General features: G+C 41.7%; 1 protein-coding gene across 10 annotated transcripts in view; it reads left to right on the top strand.

Annotated features, from left to right (window-relative positions):
* Positions 1-27,637, top strand: part of mbnl2 (muscleblind-like splicing regulator 2) — a 119,288-nt gene that overhangs the window by 52,742 nt on the left and 38,909 nt on the right. For all 10 annotated transcript variants that reach the window (XR_009445822.1, XM_048532506.2, XM_048532505.2 and 7 more), the window contains 3 exons: positions 21,549-21,713; positions 22,153-22,356; positions 26,675-26,938. Coding sequence is in view for 9 of the 10 variants with exons in the window: in XM_048532498.2 (XP_048388455.1) it covers positions 21,549-21,713; positions 22,153-22,356; positions 26,675-26,938 (633 nt within the window). In the remaining variant the exon portion in view is untranslated. The remainder of the gene's footprint in view (positions 1-21,548; positions 21,714-22,152; positions 22,357-26,674; positions 26,939-27,637) is intronic.

Below are 27,637 nucleotides of genomic sequence, written 5' to 3'. Positions count from 1 at the left end.
ATTTATTATACCGTATTTCCATTCATTCATTCATAAAACAATGTTTTTGTAGTACATTTTATTCTTGCAGGGTAAACTAAATTAAACCTCTCTTCCTAGGCTATTAACCCATTACTGTTTCTTTTCACCTTTCAATTCTTACTGGCCCTATGCTGCAAGCAGTGCTTAGACCTGTTTCTATATCAAAGGCTACCCCTCAATAAGTGTTACTACTGTAATCTACTCAGAATAATGCCATCCCCACCATCCTGTCTTCATAACTCACTCAAAAGTATGGACAGATTGTAATAATAATTATCCCTTAGTAACTATCTCTTGGGACCTGAAAAGGCAGCAGAACATCAAACAATTTCATCCACCAGCTTGTCCCTAAAGTCTGCTGCTTTTTATCTCTTCGACAGTTCCTTACACACTACCTATTTCTGTAATACAGTACTACCTATTTCTAACTTTTATTTAGGACTACCATCTTGTACTAATGTACGGATTTACACTTTCTAAATGCATATTAAATAGGGCCACTACTCCTTTAAGAAACTTATTATTAAAACAGATTTCTGCGAAACTGTACAAATGTTTAGAAACTGTCAAAAACTGGCAATAGTAGATGAAATCCCTCTACCTGTGGGAGATCAGTTTAATATCCTCTATACTTAGTTAGTTCTCACTTATTTGGATCATATTGATCTAGTATGTTTACTAAAATTACTAACCTTACAGACAAAAGGACTAACACCTGTTGTGCAGATGCAGACTGGACAGACATTCTAATCCCATCAGGAGTAACAACTAGCATTTAGCAAGTGGCTAAACCATCTCCTGCTTCCTCGGGACAGACGTCAAGCAAACTTGTGTTCAATAGATAAAACTGTGTGACAACATAGTGCTAAAATTTTAATGTATGTAAATTCTATGTATAAAAGATGCAACTGTGAAAGCGTGCTTTGGATTCCATTGCCGCCTCAAACTGTGCTACTGCGGTGGCTCAGTGAAGAGGCTATTTTCACCACTCCCCGATCTCAGTCATTATTGAACACAATCCCAATCTTCCAAAATAATAACTTCCAAATGAGGACAAAATAAACATTGGAAAGGAAATATTTGCAGGAAAGATGGAAGGTGTATGGTGGGAATAATTGTATAGTGGTTTCCAAGAGCAGTCACAGGCATGCTGGGTTTAGTGACATCATCTATGATTTCTATTTAAAAACTGCTAAGTTAAAGCTGAATATTAAAGTAACTGTAAAAGAAATGACTGTAATTTTGTCGGTTAAAAACATGAAAACAAAACTGAGGATGCAGGCAGTAACATTGTAATTGAAAAAGTTATGCAACTGTTTAGGCTACGGTGGGAAGTATTATTTTTCAGGAAGCCATTTCTGTGAACTCTGGGACATTTTAAGATAAAGTTTAAATCATTGGTAGCTGTAGAACCTCCACTTCTCAGAAGGTGACTGATCACTTGTGTAAATGCTATGCAAACTCTCAGCATTCCCAGTCATAACTGAACAGAATTTGCATTTGTGTAAACATCTAGGGAAACAGTTCCTTAAATCTGACGCCCAGAACTGGATACAGTACAACAGCTAAAGATTAACCAGTGATGTAAAGGCCTTTAGGATAACTTTCTACCATATTTATGAATACTACCTCTATTTCATTGCTCAAGTGTTATTTAAAAATACTTGACTAACTGGCAGTTTTAAAAAATTGTATGCAGTAAATTATTTTGCCCATTCAGCTTTTTTTAATTAATTACAATTTCACTAGAGAATGATTGATTGCATGTGCCCATCCATGTGAGAAATTCTTACATTCCTACTGTTGCTCTTTTGAGTCCACGTGCATCCTGAACTGTCCTAAATAATGACATAGTATGAGTAAAACAGCTCAGAGTTTTCGCTTAACTAGAGTAACATTTCTGTACCCATCAGGTGGTTTTGTAAAAATGATTACAGGTACCATCTTTGGCGCTGAACCTATGTCTGCAACTATTCATCCTTTTATAGTTGATTCAGATACAGGCCACTTGACAGTGATTGCTGAATACTAGACTTTTTCAGGGATGCTCACAATTGGGCATATCAGTAATAAACTAACTGCCAGAAGAAGTGATAGATGCAGGTACAGTTAGAACATTTAGGACATTTAGACATATACATGAATAGGAAAGGTTTAGAGGGATATGGGCCAATTGCAGGCAAATGGGAGTAGTTTAGTTAGGAAACCTGATCAGTATTGACCAGTTGGACTGAAGGGTCTGTTTCTGTGCTGTATGACTCTGACATATTGAAGGCAAACATGGCAGCGAATCGTAATAAAAATGTGTACCATTAGCACTATACTACTTTTTGAAATGTGTTTTTTTTGATATAGTTTCTACTTCTTCACTTTTGCTATGTGCTGAAATAATCAGTAGTCCAGAAGATAAACTGCATATGAGATGTTTCTGGGAGCAAACAAAGAGGGCCTTTGTGATATGTTATAGGCCTTTAGTCAGTGGCATAACTCAATATCCAGTTAATTTATGCCTTCGGCTACATTCCTTGATCTTGCCCAGGAGCTGATTCTTTTAGCTGTCAGCGGGTGATGCACTGTCAATGTCTTTAGTGATATAGTACTGAAACAGACCCTTTGGTCCAACTCCTCCATGCTGACCAAGTTTCCCAAACTAAACTAGTCTCACTTGCCCATATCTCTCAAAGCCTTTCCTACTCATTTTACCTGTCCAAGTATTTTTTTAAATGTTGTAACTGTACCTGCATCCACCACTTCCTCTAGTAGTTCTTTCCACATACGAACCATCCTCTGTTGAAAAAGTTGCCCCCCACCCCGGTCCCCTTTAAATCTTTCTCCTGTCAAATTAAAAATATACCCCTTGGTTTTGCACTCCCCTCCCCTGGGGAAAAGACCATTGCTTTTGACCTTATCTATGTCCCTCATGATTTTATAAACCTCCTAAGGTCACCCCTCAACCTTCAATGTTCCAGTGAAAAATGTCCCAGCCTGTCTCGCCTTTCCCTTTATAACTTAAACCCCCCCCCCCCCCCCCCGAATTCCCAGCAACATCTTGGTAAATAATACCCTTCTAATAGCAAGGCAGCCAGAACTGTACAGAGTACTCAGTGGTCTCACTATGTCCTAGACAGACTCAGCATGACATCCCAACTCCTATGCTCAGTGGTCTGAGCAATAAAGGCAAGTGTGTCAAACACCACCTTAACCATCCTGTCTACCTGTAATGCAACTTTCAAAGAACTATATACCTGAACCCCTAAGTCTCTCTGACAATATTACCCAGGGCTCCACTATTAATAGTATATGTCCTGACCTTTATTCACTTTACCAAAATGCAATATCTTGCATTTATCCAAATTAAATTCTTTTTTCCATTCCTCAGCCCATTGGCCCGATTGATCCACATCCCTTTGTAATCTTAGATGACCTTGCTACCAATTTTGGTGTTAGCGAGTTTTGAGAAGATTTGTAGCTCAGGTTGAGGTTCTGGTTTCAGCGAGCAAACTTACATCCAGAATTTTGGTGTCATCTGCAAACTTAATGCCTTTTGCTTCTCCAGGGTGTGGTCTCTTCCTCTCCATGATACATCTGCTATTGGCTGTTATTCATATGATTTTCACCAGAAAACATCAATTAGGACTTCCCACATTTTGATCAATAAGGCTTGCTCTGTATAATTCATTATATTTACTGATTTTTAAAATGAATTTTCTAACAATTTGAATAAAATGGTGTAAGGCAACAATTTGGGAAAACTTTTTTAAAGTAATGAATATTGAAAACTCACTGATTAAAGCACAGAGTGATCATTTCTCTAATCCTCTGCAGCAAGAATCACTGCTCAAGTTGGTTCACTTTTAGCAAGTCAACATTGCACTCCTTTAGCAAGGCCACTATAGATGTTGAGGAGCACTGGGTATGGATATATTTGACCATGTGTGCTTTCTCCTGATATTATGGGTAACATGATAATAAAATGTGAGGCTGGATGAACACAGCAGGCCAAGCAGCATCTCAGGAGCACAAAAGCTGACGTTTCGGGCCTAGACCCTTCATCAGAGAGGGGGATGGGGGGAGGGAACTGGAATAAATAGGGAGAGAGGGGGAGGCGGACCGAAGATGGAGAGCAAAGAAGATAGGTGGAGAGGGTGTAGGTGGGGAGGTAGGGAGGGGATAGGTCAGTCCAGGGAAGACGGACAGGTCAAGGAGGTGGGATGAGGTTAGTAGGTAGCTGGGGGTGCGGCTTGGGGTGGGAGGAAGGGATGGGTGAGAGGAAGAACCGGTTAGGGAGGCAGAGACAGGTTGGACTGGTTTTGGGATGCAGTGGGTGGGGGGGAAGAGCTGGGCTGGTTGTGTGGTGCAGTGGGGGGAGGGGATGAACTGGGCTGGTTTAGGGATGCAGTGGGGGAAGGGGAGATTTTGAAACTGGTGAAGTCCACATTGATACCATATGGCTGCAGGGTTCCCAGGCGGAATATGAGTTGCTGTTCCTGCAACCTTCGGGTGGCATCATTGTGGCAGTGCAGGAGGCCCATGATGGACATGTCATCAAGAGAATGGGAGGGGGAGTGGAAATGGTTTGCGACTGGGAGGTGCAGTTGTTTGTTGCGAACTGAGCGGAGGTGTTCTGCAAAGCGGTCCCCAAGCCTCCGCTTGGTTTCCCCAATGTAGAGAAAGCCGCACCGGGTACAGTGGATGCAGTATACCACATTGGCAGATGTGCAGGTGAACCTCTGCTTAATGTGGAATGTCATCTTGGGGCCTGGGATGGGGGTGAGGGAGGAGGTGTGGGGACAAGTGTAGCATTTCCTGCGGTTGCAGGGGAAGGTGCCGGGTGTGGTGGGGTTGGAGGGCAGTGTGGAGCGAACAAGGGAGTCACGGAGAGAGTGGTCTCTCCGGAAAGCAGACAGGGGTGGGGATGGAAAAATGTCTTGGGTGGTGGGGTCGGATTGTAAATGGCGGAAGTGTCGGAGGATAATGCGTTGTATCCGGAGGTTGGTAGGGTGGTGTGTGAGAACGAGGGGGATCCTCTTGGGGCGGTTGTGGCGGGGGCGGGGTGTGAGGGATGTGTCGCGGGAAATGCGGGAGACGCGGTCAAGGGCGTTCTCAATCACCGTGGGGGGGAAGTTGCGGTCCTTAAAGAACTTGGACATCTGGGATGTGCGGGAGTGGAATGTCTTATCGTGGGAGCAGATGCGGCGGAGGCGGAGGAATTGGGAATAGGGGATGGAGTTTTTGCAGGAGGGTGGGTGGGAGGAGGTGTATTCTAGGTAGCTGTGGGAGTCGGTGGGCTTGAAATGGACATCAGTTACAAGCTGGTTGCCTGAGATGGAGACTGAGAGGTCCAGGAAGGTGAGGGATGTGCTGGAGATGGCCCAGGTGAACTGAAGGTTGGGGTGGAAGGTGTTGGTGAAGTGGATGAACTGTTCGAGCTCCTCTGGGGAGCAAGAGGCGGCGCCGATACAGTCATCAATGTACCGGAGGAAGAGGTGGGGTTTGGGGCCTGTGTAGGTGCGGAAGATGGACTGTTCCACGTAACCTACAAAGAGGCAGGCATAGCTGGGGCCCATGCGGGTGCCCATGGCCACCCCCTTGGTCTGTAGGAAGTGGGAGGAGTCAAAAGAGAAGTTGTTGAGTGTGAGGACGAGTTCCGCTAGGCGGATGAGAGTGTCGGTGGAGGGGGCCTGGTCGGGCCTGCGGGACAGGAAGAAGCGGAGGGCCTTGAGGCCATCTCCATGCGGAATGCAGGTGTACAGGGACTGGACGTCCATGGTGAATATGAGGTGTTGGGGGCCAGGGAATTGGAAGTCCTGGAGGAGGTGGAGGGCGTGGGTGGTGTCACGGACATAGGTGGGGAGTTCCTGGACCAAAGGGGAGAAAATGGAGTCCAGATAGGTGGAGATGAGTTCGGTGGGGCAGGAGCAGGCTGAGACGATGGGTCGACCAGGGCAGGCAGGTTTGTGGATTTTGGGAAGGAGATAGAAACGGGCCGTGCGGGGTTGGGGAACAATGAGGTTGGAGGCTGTGGGTGGGAGGTCCCCTGAGGTGATGAGGTCATGAATGGTGTTGGAGATGATGGTTTGGTGCTCGGGTGTGGGGTCATGATCGAGGAGGCGGTAGGAGGTGGTGTCGGAGAGTTGGCGTCTGGCCTCGGCGATGTAGAGGTCAGTACGCCATACTACCACTGCGCCACCCTTGTCTGCGGGTTTGATGGTGAGGTTGGGGTTGGAGCGGAGGGAGCGGAGGGCTGCCCGTTCTGCGGGGGAGAGGTTGGAGTGGGTGAGAGGGGTGGAGAGGTTGAGGCGGTTAATGTCTCGACGGCAGTTGGAGATGAAGAGGTCGAGGGAGGGTAGGAGGCCTGGGGGTGGTGTCCAGGAGGAGGACTTGTGTTGGAAGCGGGTGAAGGGGTCAGTGGAAGGAGGGTTGGGTTCCCGGTTGAAGAAGTAGGCATGCAGGCGAAGACGGCGGAAAAACTGCTCTATGTCCGACCGTGACTGGTATTCGTTGATGTGTGGTTGTAGGGGGACAAAGGTGAGCCCCTTGCTCAGGACTGACCGTTCGTCCTCAGTCAGTGGGAGGTCAAATTATGGGTAACATTGTTGGTCCAGACCTACCCTTCTCTGGGATCTACAATAATCTGAATATTCAGGGAATAGTTTGATTCAGTACATTTTTACACTCAGAAATGTAAGCTTTCTGGTTCTCCAAGCGCAGTGTTCCAATCTGATAACAAACCTATTTTGGTGAATCAGATTTACACAGCACAGAAGCAGACCTTTTCAGTTCAACCAGCCCATACCAACCATGATCCCAAACTAAACTAGTCTCACCTGCCTGCTCCTGAACCATATTCTTCCAGATCTTTCAAGTTCATCTTTCTGCAAATGTCTCTTAAACATTGTAATTGTACCCAAATCCACCACTTCTTCTGGAAGTTCATTCTGTGCACACCACCTTCTGTGTTTTTAAAAAAAAAATTGGCCCTCATGCCTTTTCTAAATGTGTCCCCTCATCTTGAAATCCCCCACTGTGGGGGGTGGAAAAAACAACTGCTATTATCTCAATCTATACCCTTCTTATTTTATAAACTCCTAAGGTCACCTCTCAACCTCCTACACTCCAGTGAAAAAACTCCCAGCCTATCCAGCCTTTGTAACTCAGCTTCCATACCTGGCAACATCCTGGTAAATCTCTTCTAAACCCTCTTTTGCTTAATATCCTTCGTACAACTACTTATTAATTTGATAAAGTGCTGCTTCTCAATTTGTGTTAGGCAAAATAAAATTTAATTGATCCTGTGGCCATCTTGCATATTGAGTTCCAGTTTCTTTCACGTGTTGCACTCGAGGATTATCATCTGTGTTTACTTTCTTCCCTCATTCCTTGACCAACCATCTGTAACAGACTAGTTTGCCATTTCAAGACTCCAAACACCACCACCACCACCACCCCCCCCCCCCCCCCCCCCCAGGCAACTACAAATTGATCTACACTCAGCTTGGTTATCTCATGCTCTCTGCTCATCAGATATTGGTCTCCTTGTAGAACAGATCATTGAGTTCAATATATTGTTGCATTTCTCTTTGAAAAAAATTATAGGGCAAGTTGACATCAATCTCTCAGATGTAGTTTTGTGTAATATTGGGAGGGTAATTTTGGATTTATTGTACAGCCATATGGTGACTTTTATAAGCTACACTAGTTCTTACTCATGTCAACCTTTTTGCTAAGATTGGCAAACAGACAAATATACTTATGAAAATTATTTGACAAGTAACAAGTTTCATTTCTTTATTTATTACAGCATGCTTTGCTTAATTATTGCAAAGACCCTGATTAGTGGAATATTTGATGAGAAAATGTGTGCTTAATTTTGTGTATGCAAGCAGCTGTACTGAATTCTAAACAAAGAGCTTGTGTTGACAACAGCTGCAGAAAAAGTCACTTCCACGAAAAGATGCTTCAGCTGCTTTTCATAACTATAACGAGTTTCAGAATATTATCAATGATTCATGTGTTTAGCTGTAACAATGTGAGATAAAGGGGGAAAGTAACATGTTTCTAGCTGCAGCATTTTAGCCCATTTTTAAATGCAAGCTAAGGGAATTTCTGCTCAATTAACTTCAGAAGACTTTGAATCAGTGTTTCTTAGCTCTATTCTGAAAGGTTTTAACCTTTTGCACTCCTTCCTCATCCTTAGTACAGAAGGATCACTACAAGCAACAGCCAGGTGCTGTAGGGATTGTCACCAATTTAGCCAAAACCACTGTTCCCGACGTTGTTCTTTTTTGAATGCCATTTCTCAGTGTAGGGCAAATCTTTAAATTTTATGCACCTGCATTTCCCTCCAGAAGAATGTTCAATCACTTACTGCCCAAAAATTGATTTTGGTTGGGTTCTGGAATGAGCTGCCTGATGATGTGGTGGAGGCAGAATAAATTGAGGCTTTCAAAAAAAAAAAGCTGGATAATTATTTAAAGAAATGAAATTCATAGTTTGGACGAGTGGGATTATCTGTGTTGCTCGACCAGAGACCCCTTGCAGTCCCAATGGGCCAGTGACCACCTTTCTGTGCAGTAACCATTCTACAATAATGAATTCACTGCTGTCAAAAGATCCACTGATGAGAAAACAGAATCTAGTATATTAAACTGCTATGACATGCTATAGTCAAAAATATTCATTGTCATTTAAGCTAATTTGGGGTAGCACTGCTTAATGGTTAGCACTGCTGCCTCACAGCACCAGGGACCCAGGGTCGATTCCAGCCTTGGGCAGCTGTCTGAGTGGAGTTTGCACATTCTCCACGTGGCTTTCCGTTTATTCCCACAGTCCAAAAATGTGCAGGTTAGCAAGATAAGCCGAGGGAAATGCAGGGTTTCAGGGATATGGTCGGGTCTGGGTGAGTTTCTCTTTGGAGGATTGATGTGGACTCAGTTGGCCAAATGGCCTGCTTCCATGCTGTAGCGATTCTATGATTCCACCTTAACTGACTTTGCAAAAATGGTTTGTAAATCACTGTTTCCATGCTCTCAGTGCCATGATAATAATCCTGACTTTTCTTTTGCTTGAGCCAAGTGTTTATTGATTTATTCCATCATTTTCATGTCTTGGTCAGAGAATTCCTCAAAGTCGTCATCTCTGGAGCATATAAAACTCAAATTCATTCCTTTACTCTGGGTATTTGGTACATTGGTAATTTTCATTTGTTATAATATCTTGCATATGAAGAATACCAAAGTGCTTCACATACAGTTGCAAGAAAATTGGACATCAAGCCACAAAGATAGATTGGTTATGTAATGTGAAGTGAAAGAGAGTTGGAGATTAATATGGAAAGATAGGTAGTGGTTAAGGGGACGGATTCCAAAGAACAAAATGAAGCTGGTAAAAGCTGTGCCGCAAGTACACAGTGAAGGTGAAATGCACAGCAGGCCAGTATCAAAGGAATAGAGCAGTCAGGAGGAGATTACAGATGGGTGTGGGAGATGTCGTCTGAACTTGAAACAATGGAGGGCAGAAAGCCAAAGTTGGTGAATTGAGTGAGCAAATAGGATTTGGTGTGGGATAGAAAATCTTTGCTCATTCTGTTTTTTTTCTATACAATTTACCAGCAGGTTAACATTGTTCAATATTTAACATTATTTATCAGTTAAATCTGCCTTACCGTGATCACCCTGCACTTTTTCAGTAGTCATTGACAGGCACCTTTTTGACCTTTGCACGTTCTTAACTTTTTTATTTTTTTTCATGACATGTCAGCATCACAAGTAAAGCCAGCATTCGTTGTCCTTTAATAATTGCCTTTGCCTTTGAATTAAATGGTTTGCTGGGCCATTTCAAAGGGCTGTTTAAACGTCGTCAACGTCCTAAAGCACAATAGTGAATCCATCTGATTCACTGTCAATAGTCTCCTGGTCATCATTACTGACACGAGCTTTGTATTCCACGTCTATAAATTGAATTTAAATTTTTCCGGGTGCTATTGGATTTTAACTCACATCTGTGTGTCTTAGTCTGGGCCTGTGGATCACTGGTCCAGTAATATTACCATTTTACCACCAGCGTCCCCTCCAATGTAATAATTAAACATCTCACTTTGTTACATCTCATTCTACCACAATGTGTTGTATTTCACTCTTATTCCTTCCACTTTCAAACAAAATCTTAAAGATGCAGCCTATAATTGGTACTGCATCATGCCTATCTTGCAGAAATCATGCCTGTGGTTCTTCTGTTATTTCTGTCTTTACTGATGTTACTTAGATATGTTGCTTATTTTTCCCCATTTTATCATTTTTTGGAGATGTCTCTCCTAGGAAATAGGCATGATAATTTGCGATGTCACATTTGACGGTGGTGTTTTTGAGAAGAGACGGGTTATGGATGTTTTGTATTTGTCAGACTCCTGTGTGTTAAACCACTGTAAATGAGCCAGTATACTTTAAAAAGAGTAGTTTTATCATTGCTTCTACTGAAATTGCATTAAAGTAACTGGTCATTATTACTGATTTATTGTTCACCTATTTGGCTGAATGATTGCAAGAATATTTAATTCAGATTTTTTGGTTTATTTGAATATAATGGGACATTTCAAGTTGTGTGTTGCTCCTCAAGCATATGTGGAAAATCATTATTTAGGTACCGTATGTGTTTGTAGTTACAGTAGATGCAGCAAAAAATGCATTCTCTGACATCCCTAACAAATGAACATGAAGGTAAGTGTGATGTCGCAGACGGCTCTGTTGATAATTCAATTTTACCCTGTTGCAGGAATTAAATATAGTCAGTCTCTGCTGATGAAATCAAGAAGAATCAGACCACTATGGTACTAGGAGGACAATGCATCTATACAATTGCAGTGTGATGATCGCAAAGCGAAGCAGATTTGTGTTTATTCTGCTCATTCTATTTCAAAAATGCAATAACAGTGTTCCTTAACAGAAAATCAAACCAAATATGGTTGTGAATGTGCTTGTATTCTAAAAGTTTAAATTGTATTCTCCATTCATTTGTAGGATGGATGGTAGCAAAACAAACGCAGTCATCGTCACACTTTGTGCAATAACAAACATATGCCTTATTATAAGCGGTGACTTTTAAGATCTGAATCACCTAATTCAGCTTCATTATTCCAAAATGCAGTCTGTTGTAAAAGATTAAATATCAAAGCTTTAAAACCTCAATGTGTAACGATACCTGATTGTTGCTATAGGTTTAGTATTCTTGGTCCGACTTCCTTAAGGGCAAAGTTGTTCTGTTTTTTATTTCTGATTTTTGGTCTCCGACGGTTCCCAGAGAAGTCCTCCTTGGCTTTTTGTTTAAAACTCCTGAACCAAACACTAGCTGTCATACAAGTGCTCGCAATTGATAACTGTGGCATGTTCTGACATTACTCCCTAATGACTCCAGAGGTGTTTTTCAGTTGACTGGTTTACTGAAAAATGTAAAAACCCATGGGCTTGAACCTCTTTCAAAATTCTTGACCCATCTTTAACTTGCAAGTTACGATCAGAGATTAAAATCTGTAATAAGTTTAGCATTGTTCTAGTATCAAAGTAGAGAGATCTGACCAGCATGCATTTACCTGCAACCATGCAGTAACTTATTAATTATTTCAGATGGAAATGTTGGAATCCTTGGCACTTCCATGCTACCTCTCTAAGCCTTATAAACAATGCGTTTACAGTTGTAGCACACTTAAGGGTGGGAAGAAAATCTTTATTTTCCTTTCTATCTGCAAAACATTAAAATATTAAAGCTTTCTTCTCCTATCTGCAAAAAAAATTAAAGTTGACTTGTAAGAGGTATTAGTGCCACTGTTACAAATTTTGGACCTGTTTTCGACATTCTTGTAGGTCTTGGTGTCGCACGTAATTAGGCCCATTGCCTTGATCAAGAAATTACTTTGGCTACACAATATCTAAATATACTGGGAGTAAATTAATAGTGGGATACATTACGCTAAATGAATTGATTGTCATGATCTTCGCTTGCATGTACCAGCAAATATGAGAGAAATCTGTACACAGTTGATTTGAGCTGCCTTATTTTAACATCACTAAGTGTTCAAACCGCTAAACAATTGTACAAGTATCACCATGTTTCAGTTTAACTTCAGTTATTCCTCATGGTGCAGTACACCATACTGCACTGGTTATTTCATTAGTAACTAACCTGAGCTTTACCTGTCTTTCTCAATTGCTATTGCCAAGTAGCTGAACAAGTGTTGGTAGAATGGAAGATGAGAAAGTATGCTATAAGGAGGACACAAAGATGTTGCAAAGGATTTAAACATGTTGGGTGTGTGAACAATAATGTAGTACGTGGAATATAATGAGGCAAAATGTGTTGATGCCCACTCTGTGTTGTTGGGGGGGAAAAAAACACCACATGCTCAATATTTTCTAAAGGGCAAGGCAGTGTGAACTGTTGTGACTTAGCAGGACCTCAAATGCTTTTGTGGAATTCATTTCACAATCTTTTCTCCTTTTGAAGTGGAGCAATAAATTCAGAAAACAAATGTTGTTTTAGGTTTTATTACAAAGGCATTGACCTACAACCAAGACGTATTGCAACAATTGTAGAGATTTTATCTTTTGGTCTTTCTATCTGAAGTGTTGGGTTGGGAAGACTAAGTCAGAAGGCACATGGCATCAGGTTATATTACAGCAGGTTTACTTAAAATCACAAGTTTTCAGAATGCTGCTCCTTCATCAGGTGAAGCATGCTTTGAAAGTGAATTTCACTAGTGCTGTGAATTTAATTAAATCTGTCGGATTGACACCTGGTGTCATGAGACTTCTGGTTTTCCCTGAAGAAGGATAATAAGGAAGGATAGACTTTTTATCTAAGGCCTTAAAGGAGCGCAGTGGTTCATCAAACTCATTTTTAGGCTCTCATTCAAACGTGGTGTTGGATACTTGCACATTACAAAACATTAGCTTGGTTTTCTCTTCAGACATTGCCAGACCTGCTGAATTTCTACAGCATTTGATTTTTTTTTTGTTTCCGATACAGTATCCGCAGTTCTTTGTTTTGTTTTATTGGGATGCTTATTTCCCTTGCTTGGAAAGCCGAGAACCGGGGTTGGGATTGGTTTTGTTCACAGTCTCATAACAGGTGTTTATCATTTAGGGCTGAGGTATTGACAAATTTTTATTGACTGAAAGACCTGTGAACTTTTTGGAATTTGCTGTACCAGACTGAAGTTGCTCAGTCATTCAGTACCTTTAATTCAGTGGCTGATTAGATTTTTGGTTAAAGGAGGTTTCTCTGGATATGGGAATTGTGTGGGAAATCCTTTCTAATCAGAAAATTTTCATCCCAAAGAAGAGAAATTTTATCCGGGGTGGGATTAGACAGCCATGGCTGACAAAGGAAGTCAGGAAATGTATCAAAGAAAAAGAGACAGCCTATAAAGTGGCCAAGAGCACTGGGAAATCGGATGATTGGGAAGGCTACAAAAACAGAGGGTAACAAAGAGAAATGAAGGAGAGGATCAAGTATGAAGGTAGGCTAGCTAATAATATTACAAATGATAGTAAAAGCTTCTTTCAATACACAAGAAACAAACGAGGCAAAAGTTGACATTGGGCTGCTCCAAATTGATGCTGGAAGGCTAGTGATGGGAGATTAGGAAATAGCTGAAGAACTTAATAAGTACTTTGTGTCAGTCTTCACAGTGGAAGACATGAGTAGCCTGCCAACAATTAAGGAGAGTCAGGGGGCAGAGTTGGGTATGGTAGGCATTACAAAAGAGGAAGTGCTAGAAAAGCTAAAAGGTCTGAAAATTGATAAACCACCTGGTCCCAATGGGCTACATCCTAGAGTTCTGAGGGAGGTGGCTGAGGAAATAGTGGAGGCTTTGGTCGTGATCTTTCACAAGTCACTGGAGTCTGGGAAAGTCCCAAATGATTGGAAAATTGCTGTTGTAACCCCCTTGTTTTAGAAAGGATCAAGACAAAAGATGGAAAATTATAGGCCGATTAGCCTAACCTTTGGTTGTTGGTAAAATTTTAGAATCCATTGTTAAGGATGAGATTTCTAAATTCCTGGAAGTGCAGGATCAGATTAGAACAAGTCGGCATGGATTTTAATAAGGGGAGGTCATGCCTGACAAACTTGTTAGAATTCTTTGAAGAGGTAACAAGTATGTTAGACCAGGGAAATCCAGTGGATGTTATCTGTCTAGACTTCGAAAAGGCACCTTCACAGGAGGCTACTGAGCAAGGTGAGGGCCCATGGTGTTCAAGGTGAGCTACTAGCTTGGATTGAGGATTGGCTGTCTGACAGAAGGCAGAGAGTTGGGATAAAAGGCTCTTTTTTTTGGAATGGCAACCGGTGACGAGTGGTGTCCCGCAGGGTTCAGTGTTTGGGGCTGCAGCTATTCACATTATATATTAATGATCTGGATGAAGGGACTGGGGGCATTCTGGTGAAACTTGCCGATGATACGAAGATAGGTGGACAGGCAGGTAGTACTGAGGAGGTGGGGAGGCTGCAGAAAGATTTAGACAGTTTAGGAGAGTGGTCCAGGAAATGGCTGAAATTCAACGTGAGCAAATGCGAGGTTTTGCAGTTTTGGAAAAAAAATACAGGCATGGACTATTTTCTAAACAATGAGGAAAATTCATAAAGCAGAAGTACAAAGGGATCTGGGAGCGTTGGTCCAGGATTCTCTAAAAGTTAACTTGCAAGTAGAGTCTGTGACTTAAGAAAGTGAATGTAATGTCATTTATCTCAAAAGGATTGGAATACAAAAGCAGTGATCTGCTTCTGAGACTTTATAAAACTCTAGTTAGGCCCCATTTAGAATACTGTGTCCAATTTTGGGCCCCACACCTCAGGAAGGACATACTGGCCCTGGAGCGTTTCCAGCGGAGATTCACACAGATGATCCCTGGAATGGTATGTATAACATACGATGAACGGCTAAGGATCCTGGGATTGTATTCATTGGAGTTTGGAAGGTTGAGGGGAGATCTAATAGAAACTTGCAAGATAATGTATGGCTTAGAAATGGTGGACACTGGGAAGTTGTTTCCATTAGGCGGGGAGACTAGGACCCGTGGGCACAGCCTTAGAATTAGAGGGGGTAAATTTAAAACAGAAATGAGACATTTCTTCAGCCAGAGAGTAGTGGGTTTGTGGAACTCATTGCCACGGAGTGCAATGGAGGCGGGGACATTAGATGCCTTCAAGGCAGAGATCGATTTTAAATTCTTGATCTCACAAGGAATCAAGGGCTACGGGGAGTGTGCAGGGAAGTGGAGTTGAAATGCCCATCAGCCATGATTTAAATGGCGGAGTGGACTCGATGGGCCAAATGGCCTTACTTCCACTCCTCTTATGTCTTATGGTCTTAAAATTAGACACAATTCTATTGCATTGCATAATAGGCTCAAGGTATCTGTTATGTGTGTTAGTATATGGACCGTTGTTTGATCTTCCCTGCTTAAACGTGGCCAGTATGGTTGTCAATTAAGTGGTATAAACTTCTTGAATATACTTATGTGGCAGACAGGAGTTAATGAAATTGCCAGTCCTTTTTAATGTATGAATAAATTACAGGAAGATGTGAGTTTGCTCGCTGAGCTGGAAGGTTAGTTTTCAGATGTTTTGTCACTTTTTTTTATTTGAAAAAATATACTTTATTCATAAGATGTACAAAAAATAAAACATGTATACACCTACCCAGTCATGCAAGCCGCTCCGGGGTACGTACACCAACTAAAGGAAAAAAACAAACGAAGAAAAAAAAAACAAAGCAAAGAAAATACCCTGGCAGTCGTCACCCCACACAGTCCCAGTTGGCCCCCTGACCAGTTGGGGAAGGCGCCAGCTGGGCCCAGTTACCAGATAGGGCCCTTTTTCTATTCTGGACGAGGGGTTTCATACCGTGGTCTTGCCCCACCGCGCCTTGGTGGCGGCTGCACCAAGCTTTAGCGCGTCCCTCAGCACGTAGTCCTGGACCTTTGGAGTGCGCCAGTCTGCAACATTCAGTCGGGGTCAGTTCTTTCAGCTGGCAGACCAGCAAGTTGTGGGCAGACCAAAGAGCGTCTTTCACTGCATTGATGGTCCTCCAGGCACACTTGATGTTGGTCTCTGTGTGCATCCCGGGAAACAGCACGGAGTCCTGCGTCACGGAGCTGCTTGGGACGAACCTCGACAAATACCACTGCAGCCCCCTCCAGATCTCCTGCGCATATGCGCACTCCAGAAGGAGGTGATCGACAGTCTCATCTCTTTTCCCCCCCCCCCCCCCCCCCAGCAGCCACCTCGAGGGCAGCGTGCGGTGGCGCAGAGATTCCAGGCATGCATAAAGGATCTCACTGGCAGAGCCCCTCTCACCACTAGCCAAGCAGTGTCCTTGTGCTTGTTTGAAAGTTCTGGCGATGAGGCATTCTGCCAAATGACTCTGGCAATCTTCGTGGGGAACCACACGACGGGATCCACCCTCTCCTTTTCCCGAAGGGTCTCTAGGATACTACGTGCTGACCACTGCCTGACGGCCTTGTGGTCAAAGGTGTTTCCTTTCAAAAATTTCTCCACTAAGGACAGGTGGTCCAGAACGGTCCAACTACTTGGAGGGAGCCTCAGGACGCCTCCCATCACCTGGAAGCGTGGTGCTGCTTTCCTTCTCCCTTGAGATCTTTAACTTCTGCTTCAGGCGGGCCCTCTCCGAATCCCCCTCGTCAGAGGAGCTCTTATAGCCCCCCCCCCCCCCCCCCCGTAGCTGCTTCTTCCCGCCTGATGGTTGTGGTTCCTCGGCCTGTCGACACACCTTCCTCCTCACGGGCCGGACCGTCGTCCACTCCCCTGGGTTGCCTGTCGCCGCCTCCATCGACTCCGGGTTGTCGGCAGGGAGCGGAGCCTGCAGGGGCGTGTTGCTGGCCCTCCTGCAACATTAGTGGGGTCCTTGCAGGGCCCTGGTGCCTTCCTCTCCTCCGGGGGGGGGGCTGGCCCCGCATTGCCCCTGCCGGCGACCTGGGTGTAGGTGGTCCCCCACTGCGGGCATGCCCTATAGCGGTGGCCCGCTTCCCCGCAAAGATTGCAGCTTTTTTCTTGTGGGCAATCCTTTGCAAGGTGTCCCTCCTCCCTGCAGTTCCTGCAGATGGTGGCTTTGCAGTCGGCCGCCACGCGACCTGACCTACCACAGGCATGGCAGACTTTAGGTTGCCCTGCATATGTCAGGTAGCCCTTGCTCCCGCCAATCGCGAAGCTGGATGGTGGGTGTACGACGTTCCCGTCCGCGCCCATCCTCAGCATCACCTTGACCTGCCTCTTACTGGTCCAGATGCCAAAGGGGTCCATGAAGTCAGTTAGGTCCCCTTCCAAGGAAGTTCAGGACATCAACTGCTGACACATGCGGGTTGTACATGTGTACAGTCACCATACGGCTCCTCTGCGCAGGCATCACGGACAGCGGTCAATAGAGAGGGGGCCCTCACCTCCTTTCTGCTTGAAAACCTCCAGGAAGCGCTCGCAAAGCTTGGCACTCCTGAAGGTCACATTGTTAAAAACCTCCTCCGGGGAACTCCTGCAGGCAGTAAATGTCCGCAGCAGCGAACCTACAACAGTCCAACAGGACCCTCTTCACAAAGAAGATGTGGTCCACAGGTGCACCTTCAAACACCTTTTTCACGGAAACACGGATGGTGTTCCGGACCCCCTGACCTGGGGCACGAGCACTTGCCGCAGCCATCGTTGCAGGTTGGCTGCTCCCCTGAACCAGCGTTAGGCCGAAGCCAACATTAAGATCCACTGGTTGCAAGGGTGCACAGCCGACCCGACGTCTTCCTTTCACCTCCAACACAGCGCTCTCCTCCTCTCGGTCCACAAGAGAGTGGGTCTTTATTTTGTTCCAGATGTAAGCTGGTTCACTGAGCTTGAAGGTGTGTTCCCAGATGTTTCGTCACCATTCTAGGTAACATCATCAGTGAGCCTCCGATGAAGTGCTGGTGCTGTGTTCCGCTTTCTATTTATCTGTTTAGGTTTCTTTGAGTCGGTGATGTCATTTCCTGTTCTTTTTCTCAGAGGATGGTAGATTGATTTTTGAGTCGGTGTTTGATGGAGTTCCGTTTGGAATGCCATGCCTCTAGGAATTCTCGTGCGTGTCTGTGTTTTGGCTTGACCTAGGATGGATGTGTTGTCCTAATCAAAGTGGTGTCCTTCCTCATCTGTATGTAAGGATACTAGTGATAGTGGGTCATGTCGTTTTGTGGCTAGTTGATGTTCATGTATCCTGGTGGCTAGCTTTCTGCCTGTTTGTCGGAGGCTCACTGGTGATGATACCTAGAATGGTGACAAAACGTCTGAAAACTAACCTTCCAGCTCAGCGAGCAAACTCACATCCAGAACCTCAACCTGAGCTACAAATCTTCTCAAAACTTGCTACAGGAAGATTTCTAAATTTATTCTTGTGCTGACCCTCACTGGGTCGCATACTGAAAATCAACCCCCACCATTTCCAGAGCCATGACACAAGTCTAAAGATTTAAAGTGCTCAAAATTCCCCAGGTTCACAGAAAGCATGGCCAAGTTTCTGTAGTTGACAATGACAATTTGTCATACATAAATAGATTCTAGCTACAGATACACAATCATAAACCATCAATTTAACTATGGCTTTAAAACTCTAACTCTAATAAACACAGACCCACGCACGCACACAAAGAAGTCATGGATAGAGGGGGAGAATCGAGAAAGGCAGTTCAATCATCACTATCCACAGGGTTAGCTGATATCCTTTTTGGCTTGTCAGGAACTGCAGCTCATTATCTTCCTTCCCCAGGTACTTACAGTTGCTTGCAGGAGGCACAGGGTGACTGATTCTGACTTATTATGTTTTGACTTACTGTTGGTGTGACACAGTGCACAAAAACTGATGAATGAATATTAGCTGGCTTTATTCAGGCTTGAGGTGTCCTCTTGTACTACAGAGGAAAGAGACAGCTCTTCCTCTTCTGACGTCCAATAGCTTTGGACCAATTGTAAGCTGTTCAGCTGCCTGAAAGCCAATCTGTTATTGGCAGGCAGAACGCCTTTGGCATTGTTCTGTGGCATGATGACTCATTGTCAGTCAGCCATTTGTTGCCAACGTGGAGACGAGCATCCACATCAAATCTGCCTTTTTATCCCTGTATTCACAATGCAATAAGATGAAAATACTCAATGACCCTTCAATTACCACAGTGGCTTAAAACCAGAACTTTTCAATAATGGGTACCAGATTTTGTGAATACCCAATGCCAGGCACCAATTTTATAGTTTGAACTAAACAACTGAGAATTTATTTATAATATTAGAGCTTCAGCAGAGCAGAATTAAACAAGATAATCTAATTAATGCCTATGACTTAAACCCAATCTTTGATTTTTAGCCCAGACACGCATTCAAAGAGAGACAGTCAAGGGACAAGTCAAAATAAAAGTTAGAGAGATGTAACTAGCCAGTTCACTTAAGCAGTCTGCATGATCCATGATATCACAAGCATGTGAGATTATATCTTGTTTTCAGAAGACATGGTCAATGCAACCAATTTCAGTAGGCTCTAACGAATATTTACTTAATTCTTATAAATGACATTCTGTTCTCCAAATAAGTTGATGGATGGATGACCTCAAAGTAATCAAACCTCCATACTCTATTCTCAACATCTACAATCCTATGACAGAGTAAAAGTTCAAAACCAGTGCAAACTTTGGTTTCTCTTTCTGTTTTATTTTCTGTCATTCAGTACCAGATCCCTGTGAGGCCCCTCCCAACATTAAAATATCTGCCATCTGTTCCAATAGAATGCCTGTAAGGAATCTCCATGTCTGTAGAGTACTTGAACAAGAATCGATTTGCAATTAGTTTCCAATCCTCCTCTTTTTAAGAAAAAAAAAGCTGCAACTTACTGCTCGAAGGTCCCCTTTGGCTCTGAGCTCTTGTTCACAGCTCCAAACCAAAATGATGATGTCAAAGTGATGAAGATCTCAATATGGCCGAATGTCTCTTTATAAACGTTCCGATGTTTCTTCATCTTTTTTAACAACTTTCCCCACTGTTTGAACAGCAGCAGTGTAAATTAGTGTTAGGCAGCTTTTTAAAAAGCAATAATCCTTGAACCCTTTGGTTTTTAAAGCAGTCCTTTTCCTATTTCAGCCCACAATCAAAAATACAGAGAAATAAAAGATAGTCTTTATATGTGGCAAGGCATTCGGACTGCATGTGCAAATAACAGTTGCAAGCTCCATTCCTTGAAGGTGAACTATCTACTTCTCATTTTAAAAAAAAGTTGAGAAACGTCTAGGTCCTTCTTTCAGTGCTAGCCCATGAATTATTGAATTCTGTTTCACACTTTGACATGGTTAGATAGTTAAGCCACTGGGCTACCAGTGAGTTGCCGTAGCCATTGGACAAGCACACCTGATGTGTCAATAACTTTTACACTTGTCTTATTGTAAAAACACCAATTTTGACTGTCTTGTTAACTGTCAGTTGACTTCATTAATACACTGTTTGCGGAATTGTCTGCCACTTACTGTGGAGATTACTTTGCAGAAGGCTGGACGCTCAGTGATGCTTCTTGAAATATTAATGCTCTTTTCTTGTTTCTCACTGTTTAAATTGTGACACATAGGCATTGCTGAACAAAAATGTTAATTTATGAAAGTCATTATATTGGAGCTGCAAAAATACAGGTAATTCACTATCTATCTAGGTATGTTCAAATAACAGTTTACAAAATGACTTACAGAATCACCAGAATATTTACATGGACAAGCATACTTATTGCATGGGAAAGTAAGAAATGAAAGGAAGTGTGTACAGTTGTCATTCGTGTTGCCAGTGACAAGTGCAGAAATCTGCAATATTTTGAGTAGATTTTTGTGTTTAATTCCACTGTCTGTTTATTTTGCGCATTGAAAATGTTAGCAAGGCTACTAACTATATAAGATGCTTTTTTTAATATGTCTTCTAAACTATTTTATACAGGCCACATGAGGTAATGTTTCTCACAGCTGAAATTGGTTACTGAGCCATATCTTTGGGTGTTTGCCCAGCTTCAAAAACTTCTCAACTTCAGAAGAGATCACAGCATGTTTAGATGTTTGAAGTTGTGGTCATTGCTTTGGTTCAGTTGGTGATCACACCTCACTGGTGATTTATAATTTTTAATTATTAGGTGAATATTTGTAAAGAAAGCCTGGTTTGAATTTTAGGAATCTTTTATTCACAGGATGTGGCATCACTGGCTAGGCTAGCATTTATTGTCTATCCCTAATTGTCCAGTTGGCTGTTAAGTCAACTACATTGCTGTGGTTTGGATGTACACATTAGCCAGGCAAGATAAAGGCAGCAGATTTCCTTCCCTGAAGGACATTCGTGATCGAATCGACCAATGTTTCACGGTCATCATTAGACTCTTCTTTCCAGATTTTTAACTGAATTCAAATTCCACTATCTGCCACATGAAAATTTTGCGTTTATCATACTTCCACTGTTTCTAAACCTCCTTTAAAATTTTTTCCTTGTAATAGGGCCGTTGCACAAGAGAAAACTGCAAGTATCTTCATCCACCAATGCATTTAAAAACACAGTTAGAAATTAATGGCCGGAACAATCTCATACAACAGAAAACAACTGCAGCCATGCTGGCACAACAGATGCAGTTTATGATGCCAGGTGCTCAAATTCAACCAGTTGTAAGTATATTGTGTTTATAACCAAAGATTTTTTCTCCTCATCCCATCCAACCTCCAAATTATTAAAAAAAAATTATATCAAAAGTTTTGCCACCAATTTGTATTTTGCTCGATACCTCTTGTCGAGTTTTTGTTTCTTTTCTCAGTTGGCAAACGTCAAAGCAAAAGGAGCAAAATCTAAGATAACAAAGTGTTGAGCTAGATGAACACAGCAGGCCAAGCAGCATCTCGGGAGCACAAAAGCTGACGTTTCAGGCCTAGACCCTTGATCAGAAAAGGGGGATTTTCCGTTTTAGAAATTTAAGTTCTTGAAGCCCAAACAATTCTGTAGAATAAATGCTGATTCTGCTCGGCCTGGTTGTGAAAAATTAAGTAAATTTCTGCACTACTTTTGTCCTATTTAATTTTTCTTCAAGGATTTTTGTGCTTTCCTCTGCAGCCCACATTTCCAGTGAATCCTGGCACGGGAGTAAATCATCATCCTTTTAGTTTTAGCCCTTTTCTGGCACCTGTGCCTCACAGTGTCGGATTAGTTCCAACAGAAGTTCTCTCTAGTGCCCCTGTACTTGTCCCTGGAAGCCCACCTATTTCAGTTGCTGGATCAGGAAATATGCCGAAGCACATGAGGACAGATCGATTAGAGGTAAAAACATTGTCAAATCGATGCCGCACCTTTAGTATAAATTCAGTGTGATTCTGGTGCATCTTGTTTTGTTCTTGTATCCATAACCGTGGCATTGGACTTGATAACATTTCAGCACACTTTGAAATTATAAAATCAGCCAGAATCTTAAACATGAACTCAAGCAAACTGCTAGTATGCCATCAGAACTGGCACAGTAGGCGGGAGAATCCCTTTACAGATTGGTGAGATTTGAGGAGAAAATAAATGGCGAAGAGTTTAGATTTACTAAATATTTTCATTTTAAAAAAAACAAGTGGTGGATTTAATAGGATGTAAAGATTTTATTTCAGAAAGTTTTAAAACATATGATCTTGGGTACAGGCGATAAATTGAAATTCTAAGAAGACTTAAAAATTTCACAGTGAAAGGGAAAATGAAAATTATTGGAGAATTGAATAAGTTGAAGGAAATGGGGAAAGGTCTAACCTTGCTTGAATCAGAAGTGAAGAGCATCTGACAAAGGATGTGGTACTAAGTAAGCTGGATTTTGCAGTCAACAGTTAAGCACTGTCAGTCACCACTGATGTAGTGGTAATGTCACCATAACCATCAAGCTATTCTTGAAGATTTCTGCATTCCAGATCTTAGTTTGAATTAGTGCTATGTCAATGGGGTTTCTGTCCACTGGCAGTGATTTCAGCAAACAAGGTAAATAACACATTATTTTGAAGTGTTCTCACGCAGTAAGCCAGCAGATAAAATTCACTGTTAATTACATTTTATGGAAAGTTAGTAAATAATCTTGATCTAGATGTGGGATTAAGGTTGAAACAGGAATTCTCATTTTAAAATGAATTTGGTTTATTTCACAATGAAATTCGCCATTGTATAAGTACGAGATTAGTTTTCTGGAGCCAAAGTGTTGAGGTGGCTCAGTGGTTAGCACTGCTGCCTCACAGCGCCAGGAACTCACGTTCAATTCCCTGGTCAGGTGACTGTGCAGTCTCCCTGTGTCTGCATGGATTTCCTTCAGGTGCTGTGGTTTCCTCCTACAGTCCAAAGATGTGCAAGTTAGTTAGGTGGATTAGCTGTGTTAAATTGCTCATAGTATCCAGGGATGTGCAGACTTGGTGGATAAGCCACAGGAAATGCATGGTAGCAACGTGGGTGTGGGTGGGATGCTGTTTAGAAGGTCAGTGTGGACTTGATGGCCTGAATGGCCTATAGAGATTCAGTGACTCATAAACATTTGTTATGAACTTTGATATTAAAAACCTATTGTCATCTCATTTAACAATGCAATTTTTAAGGTTTTTTTTTTGCAAAGACACTAACAGCATAAAAGGGAACAACTTAAATTCATTGATCTCTGTTGCCTGGGAATACATAATAAGTGCACATTCCTAAAAAGTGTAACGTCACAAACTGCTACTTGTTGAATTTCATGTTTAGCTGTGCACGTGACAGTAGAAATTTCACAAAATTGACTTGGCCAGATGTGCTTTGGTGAGATGAAATATGGCTCTGACCTGCATTCAGGTTCTTCAGTTTTTTTTTAAAGTCAGGACATATGCAGATAAAATAATGTAAAGTGCCACGTGAATGACATTTGAACAAGATACATGTAAAATCCTCTCTTCCATGGAGAGTATTTGGATTGAAAGTTGATTAAAGAACAGAAATGTGAAAACTGGTCAATTGATATCTTTTAAATTGGAGGATTTAAGCAAGTAGTATCTCCGGGTATCATTGTAAGGATCATGGTTCTTATTTATAAATGTGATCTGGATTAGATATGGTGTCAAATATTAGCTTTGAGCACGCAAGTAGGGAGTGTGGTTAACTGTCAAGAGGACAGTAAGTTCAGGAGGACAGCCAAGTTCACAAGCGTGTGATTTTCATCATCAGTTAATGTAGAGAAATTTAGTTACAATATTTTGAAAGGAAGTGTTGTGAAATATATGCCAAGTAGTAAAAGATTAAAAACAATAGAGAAGCTGATAGACTTTGGAATTCAGAAAAATATTTTAAAGTAGGAGAACAAGATGTTAAAGCTCTTTCTTTTAAAAGAAAGATAGGATCACTGGTTTTGTTCATAGGAACATAAGAGCACAAAAGCTAATTGATGCTGTCACTTCGAAAGGTTATTTCAGTAGCATCAGAAGTTTTTGTTATCTCAATGAATTGGATGCTTCAGTGAATGATTTCTAGCTGTTATTCTCTCTGAACCTTCTCAATGTTTCTTCCTCCTGGATTGGAGAACAACGTGTAACAATCTGTCTGAATTTACCTTTTTGCCAAGGGGTGTGTTTATAGGATATTACTATGTTGGAACAGTTAAATAGTTTTAGGTATGGTATCTTTATTCAGGAAAGTATTCCAACAGAGAAGTTATTCTAAACTTTTGTTTCTTTTGTATTTAACTGTAATGTTTAAATAAATTGTATTTTGCTGAGCCTAGAGTAGTTTGACCAGCACCGCATCTGGAACATGGCACTTCATGTCTACCTTTCAAAATAAGGAAAAATTAGGGTCTTGGCTACCTTCTTAAAATTTTTAAGGAGGCCTAGTCTGGTCCATAACATGGCATAGTCAGGCTATTGTGTACAGTAATGGGCAGACTACTTAGATGATTTCAATGTCATGGTCAGGACATAAAGGTGATATTCCAAAATACTATTGAGAGAAACCATGTATCTTTTCAAAAAATCAGCAGTGGTTAAGAGAAAACCTAGTAGTATTGGTCAAAATTGTAATTTGGTTTGATGAGGTAGATATGAAAATTTCCGTTAGTCATTGATTGACTAACTAGGGGACAGAAAATAAAAGAATAAAGAGATTCTTTTCTGCACAGTGGCTCAATAGGATATGGAAGGTTCTAAAAGATACATTAATGGAAGCTGAATTCATCAATTTGTTTTTTTTAAGGAAATAAGTTCGACAGCTATTTGAAAACACAATATATTGAAGGGTGACCAAAAATAAGAGAATAGTGCTAAGTTGGTACCTTTTCCAGAGTGTAGGAGCAGGCACATTTGGCTGAATGGTAGTTGCCTCTGCTCAAATGCTGTTTTGGGTTTCACTGATACTGGCAATTCTTTCTGTAAAGTTGGACAGTAAATATCTACTGAGAATGTGATCATAAAGATGAGTGTGCTGTTGACATACCCAGTTTGGTCCTCCTGAAACAAGCTCTTTCTAACATTGACGACTTCATAGAATTTGAAGGTGGGAGTTCTGGCAGATTCTTATTCTTTTATTGGTTCCAGAAATGCTGTAGTGATTTATATCTGGTTCACTGCTGATCCTAGCAGTCTTTGGCAATGGTCAAGAAACTATCTGAAATCTGCCTATCTTATGTGGCCCAGTAGTGAATTATCTGGTGCATTTAACTTTTGGGAATTGTGTTTAATCAAATCAAATTTAATTTCACATTTCTGAATCTTAAGCAAACAAAGAAACATACTTTTGACAATTCAATGAGCAGTTAACTTGGCAAACACTACAATAGGGACCGTAAAATTGTAATACGTACTTTGCATTTACTCTTGCAGTTTTAAAACTGTTTCTGGAGTTTTTATTTCTTTGGTTTTGAAGCACATTCTGATTTGTAAATCACAAGACACTAAGGTTTACCAATCAGGTCATCAGAATAAAGAGATCAACAAATGACATGTTGATGCTTAATTCTGTTTACATTTTGCTTGTGACTGTTCTCCTCAAATATGATATTGATTGTTAAATTAACATCGCCCAGACTTTGTCACAGTTATAGAAAAATGTCCTGTGGTTATCATACTGGCAATATGTAACTTGGGAGAGTGATGTTACAAATAAGTCTAAATTTTCCATAGTACCAAATATGAATTTTGTTCATGTAAGTGAGCTATTGTTGGATTATTCATTCATGAGATGAGGACATCACTGGCCAGGCCAGTATTCATGGTCCATCCCTAACTGCTGTTTGGGCAATTAAGAGTCGACCACATTGCTGTGGGTCTGAAGTCACATGTAGGCCAGACCAGGTAGTGATGTCAATTTCCTTCCCTAAAGCAATCTATGGATACATGGTCATCACTAGACTATTAATTCCAGATTTTTATTGAATTAAAATTCCACTATTTACTGTAGCAGGATTCAAACCCAAACATTACTTGGGTCTTGGGATTAATGGTTGAGTGACGTAACCACGAGGCCATTGCCTGCCCTTGGATTCCCTATTCATGCATGATTTCTGTCCTGGATGAAATTTTAGGCTTGTATTTAACCTTGGCCTCGCCTTTGGCTTAATTCTCTCCATTAAATCTAAGTAAAGTTCTGTCTCCTCTTCTGGCAGGTGTGCAGAGAGTTTCAGCGAGGGAATTGCACACGGGGTGAGACCGACTGCCGTTTTGCTCACCCTGCAGATAGCACAATGGTGGACACCAATGACAACACTGTAACTGTCTGTATGGATTATATCAAAGGTCGTTGCTCAAGAGAGAAGTGTAAATACTTCCATCCTCCTGCGCATTTACAAGCCAAAATTAAGGCTGCTCAGCACCAGGCCAACCAGGCTGTGGCAGTGGCTCAGGCAGCTGCTGCAGCAGCGACAGCAATGGTAAGTTATTTAACAAAATAATATGATTCAAATCAATGACAAACTTATCATGCAATTCATCAAACGGCTAAATTAAATTTTGTTATAGATGGAAATTGCACACTGATGTGCTGCATCAGATGCAGCAGCTTTTGTAAACTTTTGTGTGGAGATTGTAGCAGAAGACCAGAAATGGTGTTTCCCATTCTCAGTACAACTAGCACCACCATACTGAGGTATATTTTAAGCCTTAATAGTTTCTAATCTTGCAGTGTAGAAAACTTTCAAGAAATGAAATTACTGGATGGGAATGGCAACTAATTGTTGAGTAAGGAATCTCTTAGTTAACAAATCTTTCTGGTGTTAAGGTAACAGCCATTAGAGCTCTTTGTTTGCACTTGCTTTAAGCAAGATTTTTGGCACAATAAATTGAGGCAGTAATAAGTTAACTTCTTTAGATCAAATTTCTATTTCAATAAGCCAGTAATTTTTCTATATTTTTGCATAACATTGTATGGCTAGATTCTGATGTAGATTTGTTACATCAGTAGAAAAAGGCCAGAAATGTGATTTTTTAAAAAAAAAACATGTTGATACAGGAAACAGAAACAGCCTTGGAAAAGTTTTCTTTTAGTTGTACAATAGTTTGGAGTAATGAAGGAAAATTTATTTATTCCACAATCCCTAATGGTCCTCTTTGCTTCTTTGTTTCAGGTTTAT

The sequence above is a fragment of the Stegostoma tigrinum genome, chromosome 6 (genome assembly GCF_030684315.1).
Source record: "Stegostoma tigrinum isolate sSteTig4 chromosome 6, sSteTig4.hap1, whole genome shotgun sequence".
NCBI classification, from domain to species: Eukaryota; Metazoa; Chordata; class Chondrichthyes; order Orectolobiformes; family Stegostomatidae; genus Stegostoma; species Stegostoma tigrinum.
The sequence above is the reverse complement of the archived record's forward strand: the minus strand, read 5'-3'. Positions and strand labels throughout refer to the sequence as shown.